Below are 24,483 nucleotides of genomic sequence, written 5' to 3' on the forward strand. Positions count from 1 at the left end.
ACAACCATGTTGCATGGATACAAGTATAGATGTTATAATCAGAAACAAGTATAGAATATAAGATTCAACAAACCTCAAAAAATCCGACATGGACTTGACCACATTGCACGTGCCACATGTTTAGAGCAAACAAAGACGATCATGGGTTACTGACTTGTCTGACTACTAATTGCTATCATTCGTCCATACGTATCCATTAGCCCGACATTTTTATAGTTCGTATAGTCTTGTTCAACTTATTTAACCTAGAAAATCCAATACATTTCCTATCTTTATTCTCCAGATCAAGAGCTCCACTTGCCCAACTAACAAACTTATGAAAACAAACAATCATTCCTTATTCAACTGGTTCTCAAAACATATGAACAACCTGTATATACTACAAAAACCTCAACATCAATAAATAAGATCTTCATAAAACCATTTGATTGATCATAAATTCATAATTCAAAAATTTTCAACCATTCTACAATGTTTATAATTCCTCAATTCTCAGGCCCCATCTCACCTAAAGGAAGTGTCACTGTGGGTGTGTTTGGAATCTAAAGACAGTGATACGTCGTCAAGGTGGAACTCTGTTTCAATCTTGAAGCCTACTTGATCAAATGTGGTGCTGGTATTCCATTTTTTATGCCACTTTACTTATTAGGGTCAACACATATTTATGTTTCCCAAAAGAAGTATTGACTAAAATCCAGGTCAAATTCCAACAAGAACAGAACTATAGTAGTAGTACACGACTTACACCCTCATAAAGAAAATAAGAGTTGATGGATTCCCAACTCATATTTTTCATTTAAGGATGGATTTCTTTTTGTAAGTTAGATCTGCCATATCATACAATATCAGTGTCGTATCTTTTTTCCCCCCTCCCAGTGGCTACTATATTCAGTTTGGCCTATAAACTCTAGGATGCTATTATATTCATTGACGAAGGTATTCTGTGCCAATGTTGTTGTTCAGGCTTCCCATTGCCATCTATCTTTGCTTAGGTTGCTGCTTGCAAGGGTTCTGACCATCGTAGAGCCACAAATGTGAGTGCTAGATTCGATGCTCAGCCAAAGAAGCTGATAATTTGTAAAGATATTTTTTATTTTATAATTTTGTAAACTCTGACTTAATATAAGTCTTTTATTTGTGGCTGCTAGATTGGATGTTCAGCTGAAGAAGCTGATTACTTGTAAAGATCTTTGTTTATTTTATAATTTTGTAAAATCTAACATAATATAAATCTTTTGTGTATATATATTACTCTATTGTTCTGTCATTCTTTTTGAATTTTTGGAATTTGATCTATGGATGCCAGTGACATGCGTGTCGAAAAAGCAAATTAATAATAAAAAAAAAACTTGAGACGGATTTTTAAAAACATTTGTCTAAAGTGAAAACCCAATGTCTAGAATATACTTTAGACATCAGTTTTCTAACAACCAATGTGTAAAGTATAATAGACATTGGTTCTGCAAAACGCCGATGTCTAAAACACCAGAGTTTAGACATCACCCACATATACACCGGTTTAACCGATATCTATAGTTTTGGACATCAGTTAAAAAATTGATGTCTAAAGCCTTTTGTTTAACCGATGTCTAGAATATACTTTAAAATTTTTTTTCTTCCACACTTGAGATTCAAATAATGCTCAATGCAATTTACTTCAATTGGTATGATAGTTAGTCTTTAAATCATTGTAAAATAATGTTTAAATTCTGCAATGCATTGCAAGGTTTAGATTTATCATGTTCTAGTGTTTTGTGAGTTTCTTTGTATATTATATATAATTTTAAAAACTGTTCCATAGGAAATATTTTTTTATTATAAAAAAAAGTACTTTACAATGGTGGATAATTAAATCCACCGCTATAGGTAGCAACTTTTGATTCAAAAAAATAGATCCATTGTTATGTCTAGTGACAGGGAAATAACTTCGGATTCAACTTCCGTCATTGATCCGTCGTAATAGGTTATAACGAGGGCAATTCATGCCTATAACAATGAGTACTTGATCAGGTCCCAAAAAGTCATTTCTGGGATTATAATTACATAGAGTTTATCTACACTTTATTTGCTATTTTCCTCAAATAAAGACAATCCACCTAAAAATTCCAAAATTGTTGATAATTAAAGAATTTCTATTATTTTTAAATAGAGAGGCGAATATTCGGAGATAAACAGAAAAAGGAAAGCCAACACTGCAATACTTGAGCCAAGTCAAATTAGTCGCTCAAAACTCAGTCTAGATGTCTTCACCCAAACTGAGCTGCAATGGTCCTAGGGAAGACAGCCTTGAGATTTGCGTTGGAAATTTTCGACTACATTGTCTTTGCATTAATGAAGTTGTCTCACAACAACTAGAGTGAAGATGACCCGAAATTCCGAGAGAAATTCTATAAATTGAGGAGTTGTCTAAAAATCTCTCCTCTTCTGAATCTTGGTCTTTCATTGCCTATTTTATCTTGTAAGGGAGAAAATTCTTGTAGAGTGAAAATTGAAGAACTTTCTTTTCCCTTTTCTTCTTTCATTCTTCTTGTAATCTAAGTATAATTTGAAGTATGTTTTCAAAGCTATGTAATTGAAGAGATTCAAGCTGACTTTCAGAATCAAATAGCAACAAAGAAGCATCCATTCTCTTTTCCATTCTTTTCTCTCTCTTTTACTTTATTGCAATTTTTCCCTCGCGATGATTATTGACTAAACTCTCCATACAAAAGGTCAATGAGACTGGAGCAAGTTTATCTTAATTATTTCTAACCGGTTTTATTACTAAATTGTGCACTTTTGAAGACTCTTAAGATTGAGATTATCAGACAACATATCTAATGTTTTGAGTCTGATGATCATGCTTAGATGAGAACAAGCTTAATCATACTTAGTTACGAATATTGGATAAAAATATAATCTCATCTTATTTAAGGATTCACATACATTTGAATCATGTAAGGAATTTACAGATTTACATTCCAATCCATGAGCAATAGTGTTGTTGCATGGATTAAGATAAACATAGAATCGTAGAGATGTTGATATAACATGCAAAGGTGGATTTGATCCCTTTAACCTTACACTGTATGCCATTTCTTGTTTTATTTTCACTTTTCTTAGCAATACTCTCTCCTATAGTTGTTTTAATCCAGTTACTTAAATTTAAGTCGATTTTGAGTTGAAAGAAATATCAAATCAATCGTTGTCCCTATGGATCGACCTTTGCTTGCCAATGTTTAAGTTTGTTCATTATTATATTAATAATCTGCATCGAACAGTAATCCTTCGCTATAAGTTGAAAATGTTGTAGGATTCGCCCACTTTTTTTTCTTCTTTTTGTTTAATATTCTTCTTTCTCATTTTCCTTCCTCTGCCCCTGCTTCTTCTCTCTATCTGTATGTGTATGATCTTTACAGACCAAACTTGAAAATAATCACTCCAAAACGACTCGATCTGGGTATGAAATGTAGATCTTGAGGATGACTTATTTCTCTTAATAAACCAATTGCATCTTCTTGACTTCAGGTAAGTTAAAATTTGGACTCTCATTCTATGAAAATTCAGGGGTAGATATTGGATTTTGAGGAAGAAAAATTGAGTAATTTGGACCTTCTATGCGAAAATTTAGGGATAAATGGATTTGGGGAAAGAAAAATTGAGTGATTTGGATTTTCTCTCTGTGGAAATTTACAGTTTAGATGGATTTGAGAAGAAATTTGTGTTCTCCAATGTTTAGATTGGATCAAATTGGTTTCAGATCGATTGAATTTTTAATTGGATCAGATATGATTAAAAAAATGTCGATCGGATTGGATCTAGAAATTTTTTTGTATTGGTAACGAGAATGGTATTGATCCAATATCGAACCGATCCATTGCCAACCCAAAGTCCCCAACCTCCCAAAAAGGACCTATTGGTTGGGTTGTCTTCAACAATCTGACTAGGATCAAGAAAATTTGCCCTTATATCTATGGCTATGATTGTTTAAACCTAGAGAGGAGGTCCGAACTCATTCTAGACGAGCCTTCTGTAATGGTCTGCCCATATGTGGTTGATAAAGGCGTAGATTAGAACTTGTTTATATTACAATCCATTAGGGGTGCAACTTGGTTCGGGTTAGAACAAAATCAAAATCGAACCGATCCAGATCGGTTCCATTATATAAGAACCAAAACCGAACCGAATTATTTTAGAACCGAACCAACCCAAACCGATCTTAATTTGGTTTGGTTCGGTTCGGTTCCATGGGTTGGTCGTAAATTGTAGTCAAGAGAGAGAAAGAGAGAAATAGAGATAGAGGGAAACTTGTCGTCGGTTGTAGCCTCAGGACGCTGCAGCAAGTCGCAATCACAGAGGGAGGTTGCAGAGACAAGCCGGTGGCAGTAGGTCGCAAAGTCGAGTTGTTGGCAGCAAATCGTAGAGAGAGAGAGAGAGAGAGAGAGAGAGAGAGAGAGAGAGAGGTACACTAGCAGCTGGTGGCACTGGTAGAGGATCGCAGAGACGAGACGAAACGAGAAAGATGAGCAAGAGAGAGAGAGAGAGAGAGAGAGAGAGAGAGAGAGAGAGAGAGATATGGTACACTAGCAGTTGGTGGCACTGGTAGCGGATCGCAGAGACAAGACGAGACGAGAAAGACGAGCGAGAGAGAGAGAGAGAGTGAGTGAGTGAGTGAGAGAGACGGTGGCACTAGCAGCCGGTGGTAGATGGTGGCACTGGTAGCGGGTCGCAGAGCGAGACGAACGAGAGAGAGAGAGAGAGAGAGAGAGAGAGAGAGAGAGAGAGAGAAAGAGAAATTAAGTATTATAAAATAATTAAAAATCAAATATAAATTTAATATTTTATTTTAAATATTATTAATTCGATTTTCAGTCTAGTTCGATTTTTTATATTACTTGAACCGAATTCATCGGTTCTTTATTTTTTAAACCTGAAACCGAACCGAAACCAGTTTAAACCGAACCGAACCAATCCAAATCTCACAATTTGGTTCAGTTCTCGGTTTGAACCGAATTAAGAACAATCCATAGTTACTAGTTGAAAAATTAAGGATTTAGTAAATAATATCGTATTTAATAGGATTTTGTGTTTGATTAGGATTCTTAAACATTTGATTAGTCACAGTAGATTTATCTTTTAATCTTATATTTTGGGAAAATATGCTATAAATAAGGGTTTAAGGACTTAGGTCAGGGAGGAAGAGAATAAATATTTTAGAGAAATCCTAAATAGGCTTTCCCCCTCAAAGTGGCAAGATGTAAGGAGGTTCGACCTCCTTTAGGTGGTCATATTAATTAAATAATTATTTTTCATTTTTTATTTGTTCTAATTTTTCAAGTTCATAAGAAATGGTATCAAAACACTTTCTTGGGGGGTAAAGGAAGTGGATTATATGGAGGATGAGGTTCCATAGAGGACGAGAATGTTGTGAAAGCAAAGGATGAAGGAAAATCCCTCGAAGTGGTCACCTTTAATTTCGTTATCATTCGAGAAGTACATCACATTCATGGGCAAGACTTGAAGAATTGGTTGCGATCAATGAAAGATTTGAAGATCCCATAATGAATTTTCAAGTTAACCTTGAGGATAAGATTTCTTCAAAGGATAGTGGAATGTTACAATCCATATTTATTAGTTGAACAGAATTAGGGATTTAGTAAACAATACCTTATTTAATTGGATTTTGTGTATATTTGATTAGGACTCTTAAATATTTAAGCCCCCTCGTTGGCCATCCATATGGATTTATCTTTACTTACCTGATATGTGTGGTGTGTGGGGTATTGCATGTACCCGGGGGGATTTGGGTGACATATGGTACTCTAAGAAGACAACTACCTTGCCCCTAGAGGTCGAGCATACATGTTCGGAACCCTCGACGTAAAAAAGAAGAAGAAAAAGATGGCATGTGCAAACACATATTTATTAAAAAAGTTAGGATTTATGAATTTTTGTAAGGGTCCTTTGGCACTTTAAAATTTTAATTAAGGTAATTTTTAAGATAAAAAGATAAGGGAGTTGTAGATACGTGGTTTCAAGATTACGAGAGCCACGTCTACTAAGGTTTGGAGTTGCTACCATTCATATTGTAAGTGGGTGTGAATGGTCACCTGATGTACACTTTTTGAAAAAGTGACATTTTGACGTTTTAGTGACTCGCGATGGATAAGGTACCGATCAACCTCGAGATTGGGATAAGCGACTCGATTGGAGAAAAGGGAAGGTGTTAGGTACCATTTTCTCCCCGCCAAGTGGTGGCAATCTCAAAGAACTCGATCATTTTGATTAGAAAAAAATGAAAAATAAAGTGCCACGTGTCGTGCATTTGTATCCTAAGTAGGATTTAATGTCGACTTAGACTATGGGGAACATCTCATCGAAGGAGATGACCCATATAGAAGTTTAACCTTCACATGACATACTTTTGAAAAGTGTTGGCTAATGGATAGGGGTCCATTCTCATGGATAGAGAAAGATCCGAATTCCAATTGCTTTAAAACGATTTAGGGATTAAAACCAAATTTATTTTTTTTAAAAGGATTGCAACCCTTATACTTTCAATCGGACCGAAGTCTAATCTACCGAAGATAAGGGAGGGTAGCATCACATCCTAGAGGCCTTCTAAAAATAAAAATAAAAAAGAGGAAAGGGATAATAGAAGAGGGGGATGTAGAGGGTAGAGAAGGAGGATGATGGGGGGGGGGAGGTGTACTTTGAACCCACCTTGATGCTTCACATTTTCTTCCCTTGCTTTTCTTCTTATTTTTCTGCAATGTTTTCTGAGGTCCATAGTAGAATATGAGAGTATATATTTTTTTTTATAGAAGATTGATGTGAGAATGGAGAAAAGATGATTAGAGAGTAGAAATTTTTTTAGTGAGACTTGGTGGTGAGAATTAGTAAGACTTGGTGAGAATTGGTAATGGAGGATTGGTAAGATTTTTTCTTAGTAATAGTGGGTAACCATTTTTGGGAAGAGAAGGGGGTTTTTATGGATGTTTGGAGGGTATTTTAGGGGTATAATGGGGTGAAGAATTGAAAGGAATGATTATGGCATGGGTTTTAAAGGTGAATGATACGAAATTTAGAGTGGAAGTGAGGATAATTGTATAATGAATGGAAATTGATTGTATTTTGACCCAAATCCATTTGGGTAAAGTATTTGGTGGGGTGAGATGAGTGATGGTTGATAGAAGGAATGAGGGTGTAAGGGAGTTGTTTGGAGAATGAGTGTTAAGTTGGTTGAAGAAGTGATATGTTTAGATTTAAGAGAATGAGTTGTGTAAGGGGTTAGGTGTTTGAATTTTTGGGAGGGGTAATGAGATGATGACATGTGTTAAAAGGGAGGAGGTGATGTGGTGATGAGATAAATTGATTGGTGATGATGGTTGGTTGATTAGAGAGAAGGGTATGGGTTAGTTTGATGATGATGGTGGGAGGTATGGGTTGAGGTGATTTTGTTGGAGTGTTTTAAGGGAAAGTGATAGATGGTTAATGGTGTTTAGAGAATGGTGATAGGTTAGGGTGTGTAGGATATGGGTTATGATGTGGGTAGTTGATGGTGTTAGAGAATGGAGATAGGTTATGTTAGGGTAGGTATGGGTTGAGGTGATTTTGGAGAGAAGTGATGTGGATAGATGAATTGTGAGAGAAGAGTGATGGGGGTAAGTGATTAGATGAGGGAGGTGAAAGGGGATGATGACATGTGTCATCTTTTGATGTTAAGAGAGTGATTGGTTGATGTGGGTAGTGGTTAATGGGTTATAGATTGTGGATTAGAGGTGGATTGGATATGGATGATGGTTTGTGGGCTTTTAGTGTATTGGCTTGGGTTTTAGGAGGGTTGTAGGTTATTTTGGCTTGGGTGGGATTTGTTTTGAGTTGAATTTTTGAGGGTAGATTCATTTTAGGGTTTAGGTGATATGGGATCGATTTTAGTTAGGGGTAAGGTGAGAAATTGATTTAGGAAAGAGTTGAGGGTTTTAAATAGGCTTAGGGTGTTTGCGGATTCGGAGGCGAAGCGGTGGAAGTAGAGGAGGGGTAGGCATTCCAAGTCTCACATTTTTTAATTTATTAATTTTTTTGAGATTTTTACAATCATTGGTTTGATCAAAAATGCCACGTGTTGGCATATCTGGCCTTTTAGGCCCGTGGGAGAATTTTATCGAGCGTTCGGTTATTGTTGGATACAAAGGCGGAGCGACGAAGGTCGGGAAAGCATAGGATAGGTCTAATCCCATTAGTGGGTCCCTTAGACCATTGGGTGGTCTTAGGGGCCTCGGTTCAATCAAAATGCTATTTTTCAGTTATTTGGGCGCTTGAGGCCCATTGTCGAAAATCGATGTTTTGAGTAGAGCGGGGTAGATGAGAGCATGCCGAGCCTTTTCAAGTGAGCCCATTAGACCCTCAGGGGGTCTTAGGGGCCTCGATTTTGACAAAAGTGCCACATTTTAATGATTTGGGACTTTGAGGCTCGTTGGCCAAGTTCATGGGAAAACTACTATTTTTGGGCCCCTTTCGAGTATGGGCCCGTTCAAATTGGAGTGTCTACAGGAGTAATTTGGTAATTTTCTAAAACTAGCATGGTTATAGAGATGGCCGGATTGTAATTTTATATAATTTAAAGAAAATGACTTTTGATAATATTAAGGTTAAATTAAAATATAAGGGCATTTTTTTCCCCAAATTTTAGGGTCGAACCAGTTCACGTTGCCTTTATCAGCAAAGTGTGCCCATGCATACCACACGAGCACCCTCTTTCGGGTTAAGGAGGTTAGAGCAGTAAGGTAATAATTTTGGAGGCTATTATTGAAAAAGAGGTAATAAAAGAAAAATAATAAAATTGGGGGGATCTCTTGAAAGAAAAACAATTTCCTTACTCAGAATGGAAAATTTCCTTGACTGCATCATCTTGTGGCCTCTAAGGAAACATGGCTAATGCCATAGGGATGTAGATGACAAATTTCTAAGATCTTTGGAAAAAATATTTTTCTCAAAAAACCTTAATTTTTATCATTGAATTTTAATTTTAATTTTAAATTTGGGACTGCGGTAGCCGCCCATTTTCAACACCTTAGATCAAGTTCCAATTTTATTTTTTTTGTTTTTTAGTTCTTTTTTCTTTGAATACGAGGTTTTCCTTGAAATCTAGAGATATGGCAAAAAAATGTTTCCCCCATTGAATTTTAGTTTTAAATTTGGAAATTGGGTAGTTGTACATCCATTTTCAACAGCTTGGATCAAACTAAAAAATGATTTTGTTTTTAAACTTTTTTTTTTAAAGACAAGTTTTTCTTTGAAAATCTAGAAGAGTCATGCTGGAGTAACATTGAAATTGAGATCATTTGGGACATTGATGTGCACAGAGCCATAGATGCTTCCCACTCGTATCTTGATGAAAAGCATCTATAATTCTATAAACAAATCCATGTCAGCAATGACTCAGACAATATCAATTTCAATATTACTTCAGCATTTTCCAATCTAGAAAGCTATGGTGTTGGATTGACAGTGTGATAATCCAAGTGTGCCCAACGACCCTTAGTAAGATTTGAACGGTTACTAAGTTAGGCTAGCCCGACTCTTCTTAGAAATGTGGTAAAAACATAAAGGCAATAAAGTTGAAAAGATTTTCTTGAAAAATAATTGAAGAGGAAAGATAATAAAATTAAAAAATTGTCTTATAAAAAGAATTGAAATTAAATCCAATCCACCACATAATAGTAAATAATTTTGGTGGGCCTATTAAGCAATGCTTAAAGGGGAAGTCTATAAATTGGATTTGATATGGAACATGCTGAAGTAACAATGAAATTGACATCGTTGGGGACATTGCTAACATGTATATGTCTATAGAACCATAGATAATTTTCATCGAGATACGAGTGAGAAGTCTCTATGGTTCTTTGCATACCAATATCCCAAATGATGTCAATTTCAATGTTACTACAGCTAAATTCTCCTGATATTTACAACAAATAAATGTAGATATATACCAAACAATCAGAAAAGGAAAGATGGTGCTTTACTTGCTAAAATAATCTTAGCGTACATTTACTTTAATAAGAAGTAGCAATAAATACAAAGAGAATGATCCTTATAAATTAAGGATTAATGTCCATTCCAATGAGTGAAAAAAGATTTCAATCATGGGTTTGATTGATCTGACTAAGTTATGGATGTTGTTAGTATTTTTATTGGGTTTAAACCTTGTCTATGGAGTAGAAGTAGGGAGGAGTACTATCACAGAAGAAGAAGATTTGGAGTTGGAGAGACAACTCAAGATTCTCAATAAACCCCCAATCAAGACCTTTCAGGTATTATTTAGATGCTTCTTAATTCTACTTTCAAATCTCAATACATGTTTATTTTATGAATAAAAAATATTCAGACTTGAATCGATAATTCAATTCAATCATATTGTAATACACCAACTTTGAGATCATGGTCTTAAAGTTCAATTTGTGAGCAAAGATATGATTTAAACTTATACGAAACTAAGAGTAGAAAAAGGTTGGTCATAAGAAAACAAAAGGTTAATTTTTTAATGATGATGATGATGCTAACACTACGTGAAAATTGGAAAATTCGACAGAAAAAATTGACTGGCCATGATCCACGAATTTTAGAAACTGAATTTTGACGGCCTAGGACCGTCAAAATTCTAGATATTTCCAGATTTGATGGCTTAGAGCCATTGAATTTCTCCCATCCTTCATTAATTTGACAGTTTCGATCCGTCGAAAAAAAAATTTGACAATGAAAAATTCGACGTCAATTTGATCCCTTTTGTCTGTCGAATTTCATGAAATTTGACAGTCCATGACCGTCAAATTTGAGCTTTTTCACATTGTGTAATTCTAAATTAGTGGAATAGTAGTCATTTGTGGATGATGATGTGAGAAACATATGCGTTAGTGAATAATTAATGATTTGTATTGCTTTCTCAGGGACAAGGAGGTGACATTTTTGATTGTGTTGAGATACACAAGCAACCTGCGTTCGATAATCCTTTGCTCAAGAATCACAAACTACAGGTATCTTATATCTTCTTGTATTGTTGCTAGTTTTTTAATCTTTTTTTATTTCCAAAATTTTCCAGAAATATAGCTCAAGAAATAACCTTGAAAGGCCAATTAACATCCAACGCTTAGGACTTTATGACTATCCTAAAGGATACATCCCAATGACACTTATTTCGAGTATAAGCATCTAGAGTTGGTTTTGTGCTTATAGGGTCCAGAGCCCAACTTTTTTATCTGTTAGGGTGTCCTTAATTTTGCCCTAAGGACACTCGTATGCAGTAAATATACACCCCCAAAAATTATTTTATCAGCTAGTATCTCAGAAAGAAAAAAAAAAAAAAAAAAAAATTTTACCAAAAATACCTTCAGATGCTAATTTCAATGTTTTAAATGCATCTTAACATGTGCCCTTAGGATACACATTAACAAAACCTTAATTATTAATAAAGTTGTGCTGGAGTGACCTTAAAATTAAAACCATTTAACAAATTGCTGATGTTGAAGTGTGTACAAAGTCATATATGTTTCTCACTCATATCTCGATGAAAAGCATCTATGTTTCTATATACATCCACGTCAACAATGTTAAAAACAATTGACATTAATTCTCACATTGCTTTTTGATATTAATGGGTTGCATGTGCGATCATGAACTACAAAATCCAACATTTCTACAAAAATATCATTGTGGTTATAATTAATTTATAATTTTTTATGGGAATGCTTATATAAATAATTTCTTTTTAGGAAAATGCTGAAGCAACTAAAATTGACATTAATTCTCACATTGTTGACATGGATGTACGTATGGAACCATAGATTCTTTTCATTGTGATATGAGTGAAAAGTATCTATGGATATGTGTGCACCTCCACATTATCAATGTGAGAATCGATGCCTACTTCAATGTTACTCCAGCACAACTTTTCTTGTTAAGATGTACCATTTAGTGTAAAATAAAAGTATTTACAATCAATGACAGCAAAGATTTTATTTTATTTTTAAATATATACCAAAAAGTCTCTTATAAAAAAATATAGACTTTTAGTATTCTTTTTTATCAAATATTAGTCTAAAAAGAATTATTGAAGCAAAAATACCACAACTACCCTTTCAACAATTTGTGAGGTGTAAAGAAATTTATTTAGTTTAGAATATTTTTGGTACTCTTATGTTTTTAAATTAATGACAAGCCCCTTATTATGGTCATCTCTCACATAACAATAAAAGAAGGATATATATGAAAAAAAATTATATGTTTTCTCTTTCCAAAATTAGTAATCTTTAACTCACATAGACGATGGAGATGAGTATGGTCATCATCACCATAAAACTGATTTGATCCATATATGTTAGATTTATTAAACTATATAAATAATTAAAATATAATTTTAAAACTCGACTTAAATGGTCATCGATTTGATTCAACTCAAAAACTAGTAAATCGAATTAAATGAGTCAAATAAAATTATATTGAATTTTGAATAAATAAAAATATTTATTTTTTATTGTTCACAGAAATATTAATAACCAAATAAATTGGTCAAATTTTTTATTTGACTCGGTATATTTTTAGATCAAACCACTTTGTAAAGTTGTTAAAAGAGTATTTCATATATTTTTCTTAAAGAAATCTTCAAAAGATCTGTAATAGGTTAATATTTTATTAAGTGAGACTTAAATGATCCGTATTGTTTATTAGGGGACTCTTCGGTATATATTTTCAATAAAGAGTCCTTCTCAGTCATTGTCCCAATTAATTAACATGGAACAGAGGGCTTCTTCCGTTTTGATAAAAAGATCCTGCTAGCCCTAATTATTATAGTAAGTTTATTATTATCATCATGTGTTGTTACTTAACATCGTGTTACTGTTGTTGTTGTTGTTTGAATTCTGAATACAGGTGAGTCCTTCATCTCTTCCAAAAGAGTTCATTAGAGAAACTACACAAGTAGATGAACATTCAAGTGTTAGACAAAAAGGTATAGACTGCCCAAAAGGAACAGTCCCAATTCGAAGGACAAGAAAAGAAGATTTAATAAGAGCCAAATCATTTGATGTTCATTCTCTTGCAAGTTTAACACCTGGTTATCATGTAAGTAGTAGGATGGTTCGACATTATCGTTTAGATTTCTTTTGTTTTAATTATAATTATTAACAATTTATTAATTTGTTGCTCAGCGAGCGGATGCTAGAACAATACCAAATGAAAATTTCACATATTTTGGAGCCCAGGGATACTTAACTACATATAATCCAAAGCCGGTGGAACGTAATCAGACGAGTATGGCTCTGATGTGGATTGAAAGCGGTCCGACGGGTCAACTCAATAGCATACAAGCTGGATGGATGGTAAGTCATCTTATGAAAAATTATCAAGTATAGTTTTCTTTGCTCCATCTTTAACATTATAATAGTTTTAAAACTCAGAATTAGGATGAGTTAACTCGATTGTGTTGGATTTCAAGAGGCTCCAAACTCCATGGAACCAACTCACCAAGTCAACCAGGGAAATAGGCCGAGTCAACTCATTGAATCGGCCAAGCCAACTCGAAAAAGCAATATGTCAGGATCAGAAACTCACCTGAGTCATTAAGGTGTATATACTTTTTTGTGGAAAATAAAAATAATAAATAGTTTTCATTCATTTAAAACATAAAAGAATTTTAACTATTTATAAACTCTTTTTATTTGGTTCATCAAAGTCAACTCATGGATAATTTTACTTCATTTGACTCATTTGAGTTTTCGAAATTTTAAGCTATTGAGTCATTCAGGTGTACATACTAGGTTGATCTTTTCAGAAATTGTAGTTCCAAACCCTATAAAAAAAATACCTTATCAGCTTACTAAAAATGTTAAGATTTAAATTTTTTATGGCAATTTATTGATGTTTGATTTATATATTATGCCAATCAATTTAGAGTCATAACTTGTTGGATTTAACAGGTGGCCCCACGATTATTTGGTGACAGTCTCACTCGATTATTTATAGCTTGGAGAGTAAGTATTAGAATTTTAGCTTTTGGAGCTTTTAATCAAAATACAATACATATCACTATTTTTTTTTTTTTTTTCACATCATAGGTTGATGGTAATAATAAAACAGTTGGTTGCTACAATCTTCTTTGCCTTGGATTCGTACAAGTTGATCGGAACAATCCCATTGGTGAAGTTTTAAAACCATTATCGACGTATAATGGAGCTGTATACTCAAGGCCATTTTACATTTTTCAGGTAAAATTTATGTTTTGGATTCGTACAAGTTGATCGGAACAATCCCATGAAAAATGCTTGTAAGATGTGATTCATTGGGGGCAGTTATGTCCTTCTATAGTTTTATGATAATAATAGGGGTATTATTGTAGTCCTATTGTTTTAAATAACATTTTTTTCTTTCTTTCTCTATTGTATCACTGAAGGATAATATCACTAGGAGTTGGTGGCTAACATCAGCAACTCAAGACATAAAATATGGCTACTGGCCCCCATCTCTATTTACTCATTTAGGTGATGGTGCTTCTGTGGCTGCTTGGGGGGGAGTAACAGGTGGACCAGTAAATGGGCCAAGTCCACCAATGGGCAGTGGACATTACCCTGATAATCAATATAATCATGCAGCTTACTTCCGAAACATCCAGGTTGTTAATGGATCTCATTTCTTGGTAACACCTTCTCTCTCTCTCTTGGAAGATAAGATGGACTCCCCTAAATGCTATGGCGTGCTTAAGGTTCGGTATATGGACATAGATCATGGACGTGTAATTAGGTTTGGTGGAAGAGGAGGAAACTCTTGTTGATTGAGTTGGAAAAAAATGGTGCATGAATTGAGTGTCCTTGTTGATGTATTGAGGATCGATAACTCCTAATAAAAGATTTTTGTTTCCATTTATTAATTTTTCATTAATTGTCAATGGATCATATCAGACCTGAAATTTGAAGCATTCAAATCCCATAATAAAGGTTTTGGATCAATAATTTGGATCAATGGATAGATCATATCATTGTCAAAAATCATTATAATCTAAGTTAATTAGAAAGCTGCTTAAATGTCAAATTTAAATAAATGATCCAGATTCTTCAAAATCAAATCTAATTTTAGTGAGGCACGAGAGAACCTATCGGAAATTTAAGAGAATGATCTTGAAGGCATGGTAGATTCATTGTGGGGCTGGATGGTAAAAATGTTATCCACATGAATTGTAATAGAGGATTAGACATATGCGCACACACAAGCTTCACTACTAACATTTGGACTATGTTTCTGTGGAATGTTTCCAAAATTTCTAAAACATTTAATCATCAAATTCATAAAACTCACTACAAGAGAAAAAAAAGGGTTTTTCAATGGCAGAATTTTCTAACTACTATAAGGAACAAAATCCAACAGTATAAGCTATAGAGGTGGACTATCAACGGAAATCATTTCCGCCTCAATATCGTCCGTCAATTTAAATGAGAAATCTATACTTATAGTGGCTGAAGTATATATCCGCCATCTGAAAAATCACTCTATTCTGACAGAATTTTACACTTTTTAAATATAAATCATCTTATAGAAGCAGAATATATCTGTTGCCATACGAAAATTGATTTTAGAAAAAAGATATTAATAGCAGCGAAGAATCGGTAGATGATTTATTTATTTAAACAAAAATAAGATATCCATGAACACATTTAAGCATATAAGCACTTGTACTCGTTGATATCTTTCCACATCCAAGACAATGGCATAAACAAAATAACATTGACAACTAGAAGTCTTCCTAATGCTAAAGTCCAATATATAACATTCATAACAAACCCTTATGTATATATACTCAAGTGCAATCAAAGGGCAAGAGAAATTAACCAAAGCAATACAGAGAAATTAGCCAAATTAAACAGGTAGATTAGAGTTCTGTAAAAGCTAACCTCAGAAATATTGTTGCTTTAGTTTTCATGCCTTTGTTAATAGTAGGTCACGAGCTCAAATTTAAGTAACAATTTTTTTTTTGATTCCTATAGTGTTTGAGTATTGTTAGTTATAATGCACAGTTCTTACTTTTGTCGACAAAGGGAAATTCAACATCAAAATTTTGATTAGGGTTTAATTAGTATTCTAAAATCTTGTCTCATTTCATCTCCACTTCCTCCACCATATGAAGACTAAACAAATGTTTACATGGTTTAGACTTTAGAATTATTTATCAATATGCATTAAATATTTGTATATAATTTTTTATTATATGATAATAAAATAAATATTTAAAAAAAATTCTTATTAAATTAATTTTTTATTTTAAAAATCCTTTTAATAAATATTTTAAATTAGAAATAAACCATTTTGATACATGCACATTTGCACATGCCACCTTCTAGTTATATATAGATAACAAATATTGTAAGTCATTAAAAAAAATTAATTATTTTATGAATTCAATAAATACTACTTGGAAAGAATTTCAGATATTAAATTCAATCAATTAGGATAAGAAAGTAATTCTCAATTAGCTGTCATTTACCCTCAGTAGATGGAGAGTATTCCATTCTCGTAAATATAACCTTTTCCTTGATAACCCAGAAAAATTATTAAAAAAAAAGAACAATACCACATGTCACAACTTAAAGGTTCTCTAAAAACATTGAGACGTGGATACATCTCAAGCATTCATAAATTAGGCATCAAATAAAGCAGTGTGGTAGGGACACCTAGCTTGAATTTGAATTCAAAGGTAGGGGAGAATAATTGGTCCAAGTTGGAAGCACCACCCACTTCCCATATAGGTTGGGATGTTCTCCCTTCTCTACTTGATTATATTGATCTTTTTAAATCTTCCTCTTGTTGGTTGCTCAAATCTTTTTTGCTTTAATTCCTTCCTAACCACTGGATCAAAATTTCTAATTTCATTGTCAGTTTTTAAATCGTAAGATCAAGCCAATATTATAAAGAATGGTTTTGGTGAATTAACTTTTTCACCAGGACCATAAGAATGGTTTATGATTTAAGGAATGTACATTTTGGCGTAGTAGAGATTCAATCCTTGAGTTATGTCACGTTGAGTCGATCACCGAAGATCGAAAGTCCAAAATACCCGTCATGTCGACATTTCTAGAACGGTCATTGTTTCCACGCTTTAAACCGTAGGATCTTCTTTATAGAAACCCAGAAAATTACCTTCTTAGATAGAAGAAGATTATTGAGAGAATTTTCTATTTTTGTTTGTTGTGTTTTTCACGTCCCACACTCTTATCTATTTATAGATATAAAAATAAGAAAATGGTTGCAGTCTCTTTTTATAGTAAGGACTCAACTTTATTAGGACTCAGACTCCAAGAGAAGTCCTAATACGTGAAAAATATGAGTTGAGTCCACACTGGATGCCCAAAACAACCAACATTTCCCACTCGTCTATGGTAAGACTCAACAATCATCTCCTCATCTCAAGTTATGCATGTATTTTCTTCATACAAGGGAATAAGGTATGCGACCAACGGGAGTTTGACTTTCGGAAATAGCATAATGCCAAGTTTCTATCTAACTGACAAAACACATTTCATCTCCTATAACTCACATATGTCCCAAACTTATTTGGCTACATCGGATTGAGCATTTTTCAAACCCTCATGAGCCTAAGCTTAGAACAATGTTCAACCCTATACACAATGCACAATCTTTCTTTCCAAAAAATAAAATAATTTGTAAATTTATATTTTGTTGAATATACAATAGTATACATTAAAAAAAAACTTTTGAAAATAGAAATATCAATGTCATCATAAACTCTAATCATTGTGTATAATCTATCAATAGAATGTGATGCCAAATAATCTTCTTCAAGCCTTCATATTGCTTACACTACAAAACAATTGCAAAGAAGGAACGTTTGCTTAAAACGGCATTAAGTTGTTTTTGTTTAAAAACGGTATTAAACCGTTTTACTTATTAAAACCGTTTTACTTATATTTTAAATGCCTTAATCTCCATCTCATTCCGTTGGAACGGACCTTTCTTTCTTTCTCTCACAGCCTCTCTCTCGATCTCATGTCTTTTTCTCAGTTGCTCTCGCGATCAAACTCTAGATCGTGCAAGTCTTTCTTTCTCAGTTGCTCCTTCAATTGATCTCTCTTTCTCTCTCAGTCGCTCCTTCAATCGACCTCTCAGTCTCTCTCTCAGTCTCTCCCTCGATATATCTCTCTATCTCATTCTCTTTCTTGTCGACTCTCTGTGTCTGTTCTATCTCCTTCTTGAGGTTCGATGCTGAGAAACTCTCCTGAATCCATATCGAAGAAAAAATAATGAAGAAATGCAACCATTTTGAGAGGAACAAATGTTCCTTGAGATTCAACAGTTGTTTTCTACAACAACCCGAAAAATGATAATTTGAGAAAAACTGGAGCAGAGGGTGTAGATGCAAGATTTCGCTCTACATTTTTCCTCTCTCCTAGCTCGGGCGGACCTGCAAATTAGCCCACTCTGACGATCAAGTTGGATAAGTTGATCAATGTTAGTTTTGTTTCAAAGAGAAGAAGAATTCGGATCTCTTTTACCATAGCCCTCTTCCTTTTATAAGCATTGAACTTGATCATTTTCTGTGCCATCATTTGAAATGACCCAAGGTAGTTAATTTATTAAGGGCAGTTAGCTCACTCCCTGACATGTCAGCTGCAGGAGTTGTTGCAACTGCCCTGCCACTTCTAGGATAATCAGAGCTGATCTGACATAATGTGGGTTGTTAGAGCTGTCAATCAATGGCACATCTGTCAGATCTATCTTGCTGACCTATACTGTCATTGTCCGAGCTACTTAATTGATCGGTGGATCAGGTCCGAGCTAGGCATCCGTGCATCCGAAGAGTTCAATAAACTGGGCCTATGTAGCAGTCTATCCGAGCTTAAAATTATTACTTCCAGGCTTTGCTTGAGCCACGTGTCCATGTTTAAGAATTTCCCCCACAATACCCCCTCTCGAAGGCTCGGATGGACTGCTCGGGTGCTCAAGAATATTAATATAAAAAATTGGAAAATTGACACGTGGCAACCTCTCAGTGGGTCGCAGCTAGGATTAATGATTTTACTATGACGAATCGTTACCTAGCCCTTTCGTTTTTCGAGGGCAGCGGTCGTTGGGGCTACTCTCGTAAGGTGTGTCTTGTATGTTGGTTTATACGGCGCAATTATGTACAGAGTACACGTGGCGCTCTACGAATAGCTTGATTCGCGTGTGAAGGCCGAACGGTCATATCGGATCTTTTAGCAATTAATGCCTCATCATTATTCGCTTAAGAGATCCTAACCGTTGATTTTAAAGGCGCATCTCGAGGCCGCTCAGGTCTATATATACCCGATTCATTTCTTATTTTTCTTTTACCTTTACTTTCCTTGCCGTTACTCTGTTCCGCTGCCTTCGTGCATCTTCCCTGCCTCCTCTCGTGCCTCCGCTTGTGCATTCATCGTGCCGTTGCGCCATCAGTGACCTGAGGCCTTCAGCCGTTTTGAAAGGGAAAAGACAGAGGGGAAAAAGGTAATAAAGCCAAGGTCTCCTCCCCTCTCCTCTAAATCCTCTTCACCTTATTTTCCTCCAAATGGCCAGGGGGAAGTCTCAGTCCCCCGCTCATCCTCCATTAGAGGCGGTTAGGGACACGTTTGGTGTCCCTAACGGCGTGAGCATATCCTACGTGGACGAGGCCACGCTGCTCAGGTAAGGTGCCCCTGGTACCACAATGGTACATTGGGGGCAACTTAGAACATGCCTCAGAGTCCCCCTAAGTGGGTTGACTCGGGAGGTTTTAAATTTTTATAGGAGGGCTCCTGGCCAGATGAGCGAAAATTTCTTCCGACTCATTAGCGCGTTTGAGCACATGAATAGTAGGCTGGAGGACGGCCTCCAGCTTGGGCTCTGGGAAATCAGGGCCCAATTCATTCTGACGAAGTGCCCGAACAGGCCGAGCTTCTTCTACTTATGAAAGAGGAGAGGGAAGCCGTCCTTGGTCGAGCTTCCTGACTCTAACAAGGAATGGTTTTTGTTCCCGATCCAATTGTCCGGTCAGTGGGAAAGTGCCCCAAGCGACGAGTTTCCCCCCTTGGCCTACTCCTCCTTTAACCCCCACGGTGAGTCTTTACTTAGAATTTCTTCTTCATGCTTTCCCAATTCTCCTTTCCAGAGGCTGACTCTATCTGGTTTTAACTTCCGCAGGCCCGAGCAAAGACAGGTTTCTAGGGGATTCAGTGGTGATCACCCATCTCCTTTCGAATTCTGACCTGTACGACTACGCAACCGCCTTCCTTCCCCCAACCATCCGACCTTCTGACATGGCTCTTCAATCCAAATGCCCTCCTCCGATCCTAGGCTCAGATTCTGACGAAAAAGCTGTCAAGGTTGCGCCTACCCTGCCTGCCGGGGTTCCCAGGGTGGGGCACGCAGTTGCCGAAGAAGAAGAGGAAGACCACCAACCTCTCCTCAAGAGGCTGAGGAGGGGGCCTCAGGGCTTCCCAGCTCCCTAGCCAGTCCCTCAGTTGCCTCCGCCTCTCGCTGCCGAGGGTGCAGGCCAACCAGCTGAGATTTCTCAAGCATCTTCGACTGGTTCGGTACAAAGGGGAAACCTGCCCCCTCCTTCCCCCTGGATGGTACAACCCATGGTTGGGGGAAGGCTGGTGTCGGATAGGGACTCAGCCTTATCCAACACTGCGGTAGCCAGGGCGATCTTTGATGCGTCTGCGCTTCCGCGGGACGTAGAAAAGGTTCGCCGAAGTTTTGTATGTGACTCGGCAAAATTTTCAAACGATGCATTCCGAGCTTTAGTCGTGGTAAGTAGCTTCCGTGCTCCTCCTTTTGATACTTCTTTCTACACTCGAAATCTTCTAACACTTTTCCTTTTCCCTTTTCAGGCACAACATGCCGTGGCCAAGCTCGTAGAAGCTCGTGACGTTTCAGCGGATAACCTCAATGCCGCGGAAGGTCGCATTCTTCAACTGCAGGCTGAAAGGAATGCGACTGCGGCCAATTCTCAAAAGCTCCAATCAAGCTTGGATAGCGCACTATCCAAGCTGGAGCAAAATAAAGACCGATTGGCCCTAGCGGAGGGGAAGATCTCTTCCCTGGAAGAGCTGGTGAGGGCGAAGGAGGTGGAACAAGAAAGAGCTCCCCAAGACCAGCTCAACTCCCTCCAAGCCCAGCTGGATTCTTCAGAGGAAGCCTGGGAGAAAGCTTACAATAAGCTAAAGGCGAAGCTACGGAAAGCCGAGGCTGCAACAAAGATGCCGGAGGTGACCCTAGAAGCTACACCAATCGCAGCTCCCGAGCCGAGTCTTGAAGCTCCAGCTGTACTAGTTGAAGACCAAGCTCCCGATGATGTCGCGGTCGTGATTGAAGCGGATGCATAATTTTTTTCTTTTTCCCTTTTGTAATACAATTTTGTAATTTCCCATGTAAATCCCCCTTTTGTATTAATGAAAGTATTTTTTGACAATCCTTGTGCTTTTCGCTCTCTGTCGCTCATTCTTTTTGCTTTCATGTGGATGTCTATCGTTTAATAATCCCAGAATAGTTAATCCTACTTTCATTTGACCAACTCCTTAAGCTCGGCACTCGTTGAGGGTCGAGGCCTTGCCCTAAGCTGATATTTTAGTCTAGGCCTGGCACCTGTGAAGGGCCGAGGCTTTGTCTTGAACCAACTCTTTAGTTGGGCTCGACTCCTGTTGAGAGGCAGAGGCTTTGCCTTATACCAACTCCTCAGTTGGGCTTAGCCCCCGTGGAAGGGCCAAAGCTTTAACCTTCAAACCAACTCCTCAGTTGGGTTCGGCTCTTGTTGAGGGGCCGAGGCTTTAACTTCGAACCCACTCCTCAGTTGGGCTCGGCTCCTGTTGAGGGGCCGATGCTTTTCCTTAAACCAACTTCTCAGTTAGGCTCAGCTCCTGTTGAGGGGCCAAGGCTTTAACTTCAAACCAATTCCTCAATTGGGCTCGGCTCCTGTTGAGGGGCCGAGGCTTTCCCTTAGACCAACTCCTCAGTTGGGCTTGGCTCCTGTTGAGGGGCCAAGGTTTTAACTTCGAACCAACTCCTCAGTTGGGCTCGGCCCTTGTTGAGGGGTCGAGGCTTTTCCTTAGACCAACTCCTCAGTTGAGCTTGGCTCCTGTTGAGGGGCCAAGGCTTTAACTTCGAACCAACTCCTCAGTTAGGCTCAGCTCCTGTTGAGGGGTCGAGGCTTTCCCTTAGACCAACTCCTCAGTTGGGCTTGACTCCTATTGAGGGGCCAAGGCTTTAACTTCGAACCAACTCCTCAGTTGGGCTCAGCTCCTGTTGAGGGGCCGAGGCTTTGTTTGAACAGTTAGGCATAGATGCGAAGATAATTGTTTATTGATAGTATTTCTTTAGGTTGAATACATTCCATGGTGACAAAATTACATCTCCTGCTGATGTTTTTAAGTAGTACGCGCCGGATTCCCCGACTTTGTTCACGATGTAAGGTTCTTCCCAGTTAGAGCCGAGCTTTCCACTGTTAACTTCCTTCATGTTGGAGAATACCTTTCGAAGTACCAAGTCGCCGACTTTGAATTCCCTAGGACATACCTTCCGGTCATAAGAGCTTTTTAACACTTGTTGGTATCGTGCCAATCTTTCTATGACCCTCTCTCGCGTCTCATCCAACCAATCCAAATTTCGAGCTATCATTTCATCGTTCAATTCAGTTTTGGCTACTTGTGTTCTGGTAGTAGGGACCTGAATTTCGGTCGAGATGACGGCTTCGGTCCCATAAGCCAGTGCGAACGGAGTGAAACTTGTTGCCCTCTTGGCTGTGGTCCGGTAGGCCCACAGGACCCTGTGCAACTCGTCTACCCATCTCCCTTTATGTTCTGCCAATTTCTTTTTTAAGTTTCCGAGGATCGTCTTGTTGGATGTTTCCGTTTGCCCGTTGCCTTGTGGATACCTCGGTGACGACTGGAGTGATCGAATCCCGTACTCCATGAAGTACGATTGCACACGGTTACCCTTGAATTGTGTTTTGTTATCGGAGATCAATGCATAAGGGATTCCGAAGCGCGTTATGATGTGCTCCCAAGTAAATTTGATAACTTCTTCTTCCCTAATCCGAATGAGAGGAACAGCTTCGACCCATTTAGTAAAATAATCTATAACTATAAGGATGAAGAGCTTACCCCCTTTTCCCTGAGGTAGAGGTCCAACAATGTCCATTTCCCATATAGAGAACGGCCAGGGTGACTTCATAGGGTGGAGCTCGCTGGCTGGCTGTAGATGCATAGGGGCATGCTTTTGGCATTTATCACAGGTCCTTACGTATTTCTTGCAATCTTCCTGCATCTTGGGCCAAAAGTAGCCTTGGTTGATCACCTTATTTGCAAGCGATCGTCCTCCCGAATGGTTGCCGCAGATCCCTTCATGAATTTTCGTCATTATGAGCTCGGATTCCACCTTATTAAGGCATTTCAGAAGTGGTCCCTCGAATGACACCCTATAGAGTTCCCCTTCAACGAGTGTGTATTTACCGACCTACCGTAGCAATTTTCTTACTTCCTTCTTGTCCTGTGGCAGTATTCTAGTATGCAGGTACTCTGTGTATACTCTCATCCATCCCAAGGCTCGGTCTACCTGTGCACATTCTCCTTCGCTGTAATCAATGCTTGCTTTAGGTAAGTACTCCACCGGTAAAACCTGACTTTCTGTTTCCCCTAGCATCGAAGCGATGTATACCAATGAATCTGCATGCCTGTTCTCATCCCTTGGTATCTGACATATCTTTACTTGGTCAAATTTTTTGATTTCCCGATTTATCGCGGTTAGATATTTTTCTATACGCTCGTCATTTGCTTTGAATTTACCATTGTACTGATTCGCTATGAGTTGCGAATCAGTACATAACTTTATTCGGCCAATCTTCAGCTCGCTTGGCATTTGCAACCCATTGATAACTGTCTCGTACTCAGCCTCATTATTTGATGCCCCATATCCAAGCTTGATTATCTTCTCAAGTCTGTCATTGCTCGGTGTTACAAGCACTATTCCAACCCCCGAGCCGAAATAATTTGACGAACCATCGATGAACATCATCCAACCTGCGTGCTTGTCCCACAATTCTGCTTCTTCTGCCACCTCGTCTTCGTCTTCCAACTCTTCCCAGTTTGGACCATCGACCGGGAAATCAGCGAGGAAGTCTGCTAGTACTTGCCCTTTTAGTGCCGTTCGTGACTCGAACTGTAAGTCGTATTCTCCGAGAATTACCGCCCATCTTGCCATCCTCCGGGATTTTTTCGACCTATGAATCATTTCTTTCAATGGGCTATCTGTCACAACTCGGATACGGTGTGAGAGGAAATAAGGCCTGAGCTTATGTGCTGAGTAAACGAGCGATAATCCTCTCTCTCCGTCTTTGTGTACCTCACCTCTGATGGACCCAGTATTTTATTGACGTAGTAGATAGGGTACTCCCGTCCCAAGTCTACTTTGAATAATACTGAGCTTACAGAAGATGAGCTGGGGGCCAAA

At 37.4% G+C, this 24,483-nt stretch overlaps 2 protein-coding genes across 2 annotated transcripts; one reads left to right on the forward strand and one right to left on the reverse strand.

The window, feature by feature from the left end:
• Positions 1–10,125: 10,125 nt before the first annotated feature.
• LOC147391507 (protein neprosin-like) lies at positions 10,126–14,903 on the forward strand. Its single transcript, XM_086459903.1, has 7 exons — positions 10,126–10,295; positions 10,929–11,015; positions 12,907–13,098; positions 13,185–13,355; positions 13,953–14,006; positions 14,091–14,240; positions 14,426–14,903. Exons 1-7 carry the CDS (start codon positions 10,128–10,130, stop codon positions 14,801–14,803), a joined length of 1,200 nt encoding a protein of 399 aa, XP_086316029.1. The 5' UTR covers positions 10,126–10,127; the 3' UTR covers positions 14,804–14,903.
• An 8,587-nt stretch (positions 14,904–23,490) lies between these two features.
• LOC147391508 (uncharacterized) lies at positions 23,491–24,234 on the reverse strand. Its single transcript, XM_086459076.1, has one exon. The coding sequence runs from the start codon at positions 24,232–24,234 to the stop codon at positions 23,491–23,493; it is 744 nt and encodes a 247-aa protein (XP_086315202.1).
• Positions 24,235–24,483: the final 249 nt, after the last annotated feature.

This window comes from Akebia trifoliata, chromosome 11, assembly GCF_017979445.1.
Source record: "Akebia trifoliata isolate Shusen 1 chromosome 11, ASM1797944v1, whole genome shotgun sequence".
Classification (NCBI taxonomy): Eukaryota; Viridiplantae; Streptophyta; class Magnoliopsida; order Ranunculales; family Lardizabalaceae; genus Akebia; species Akebia trifoliata.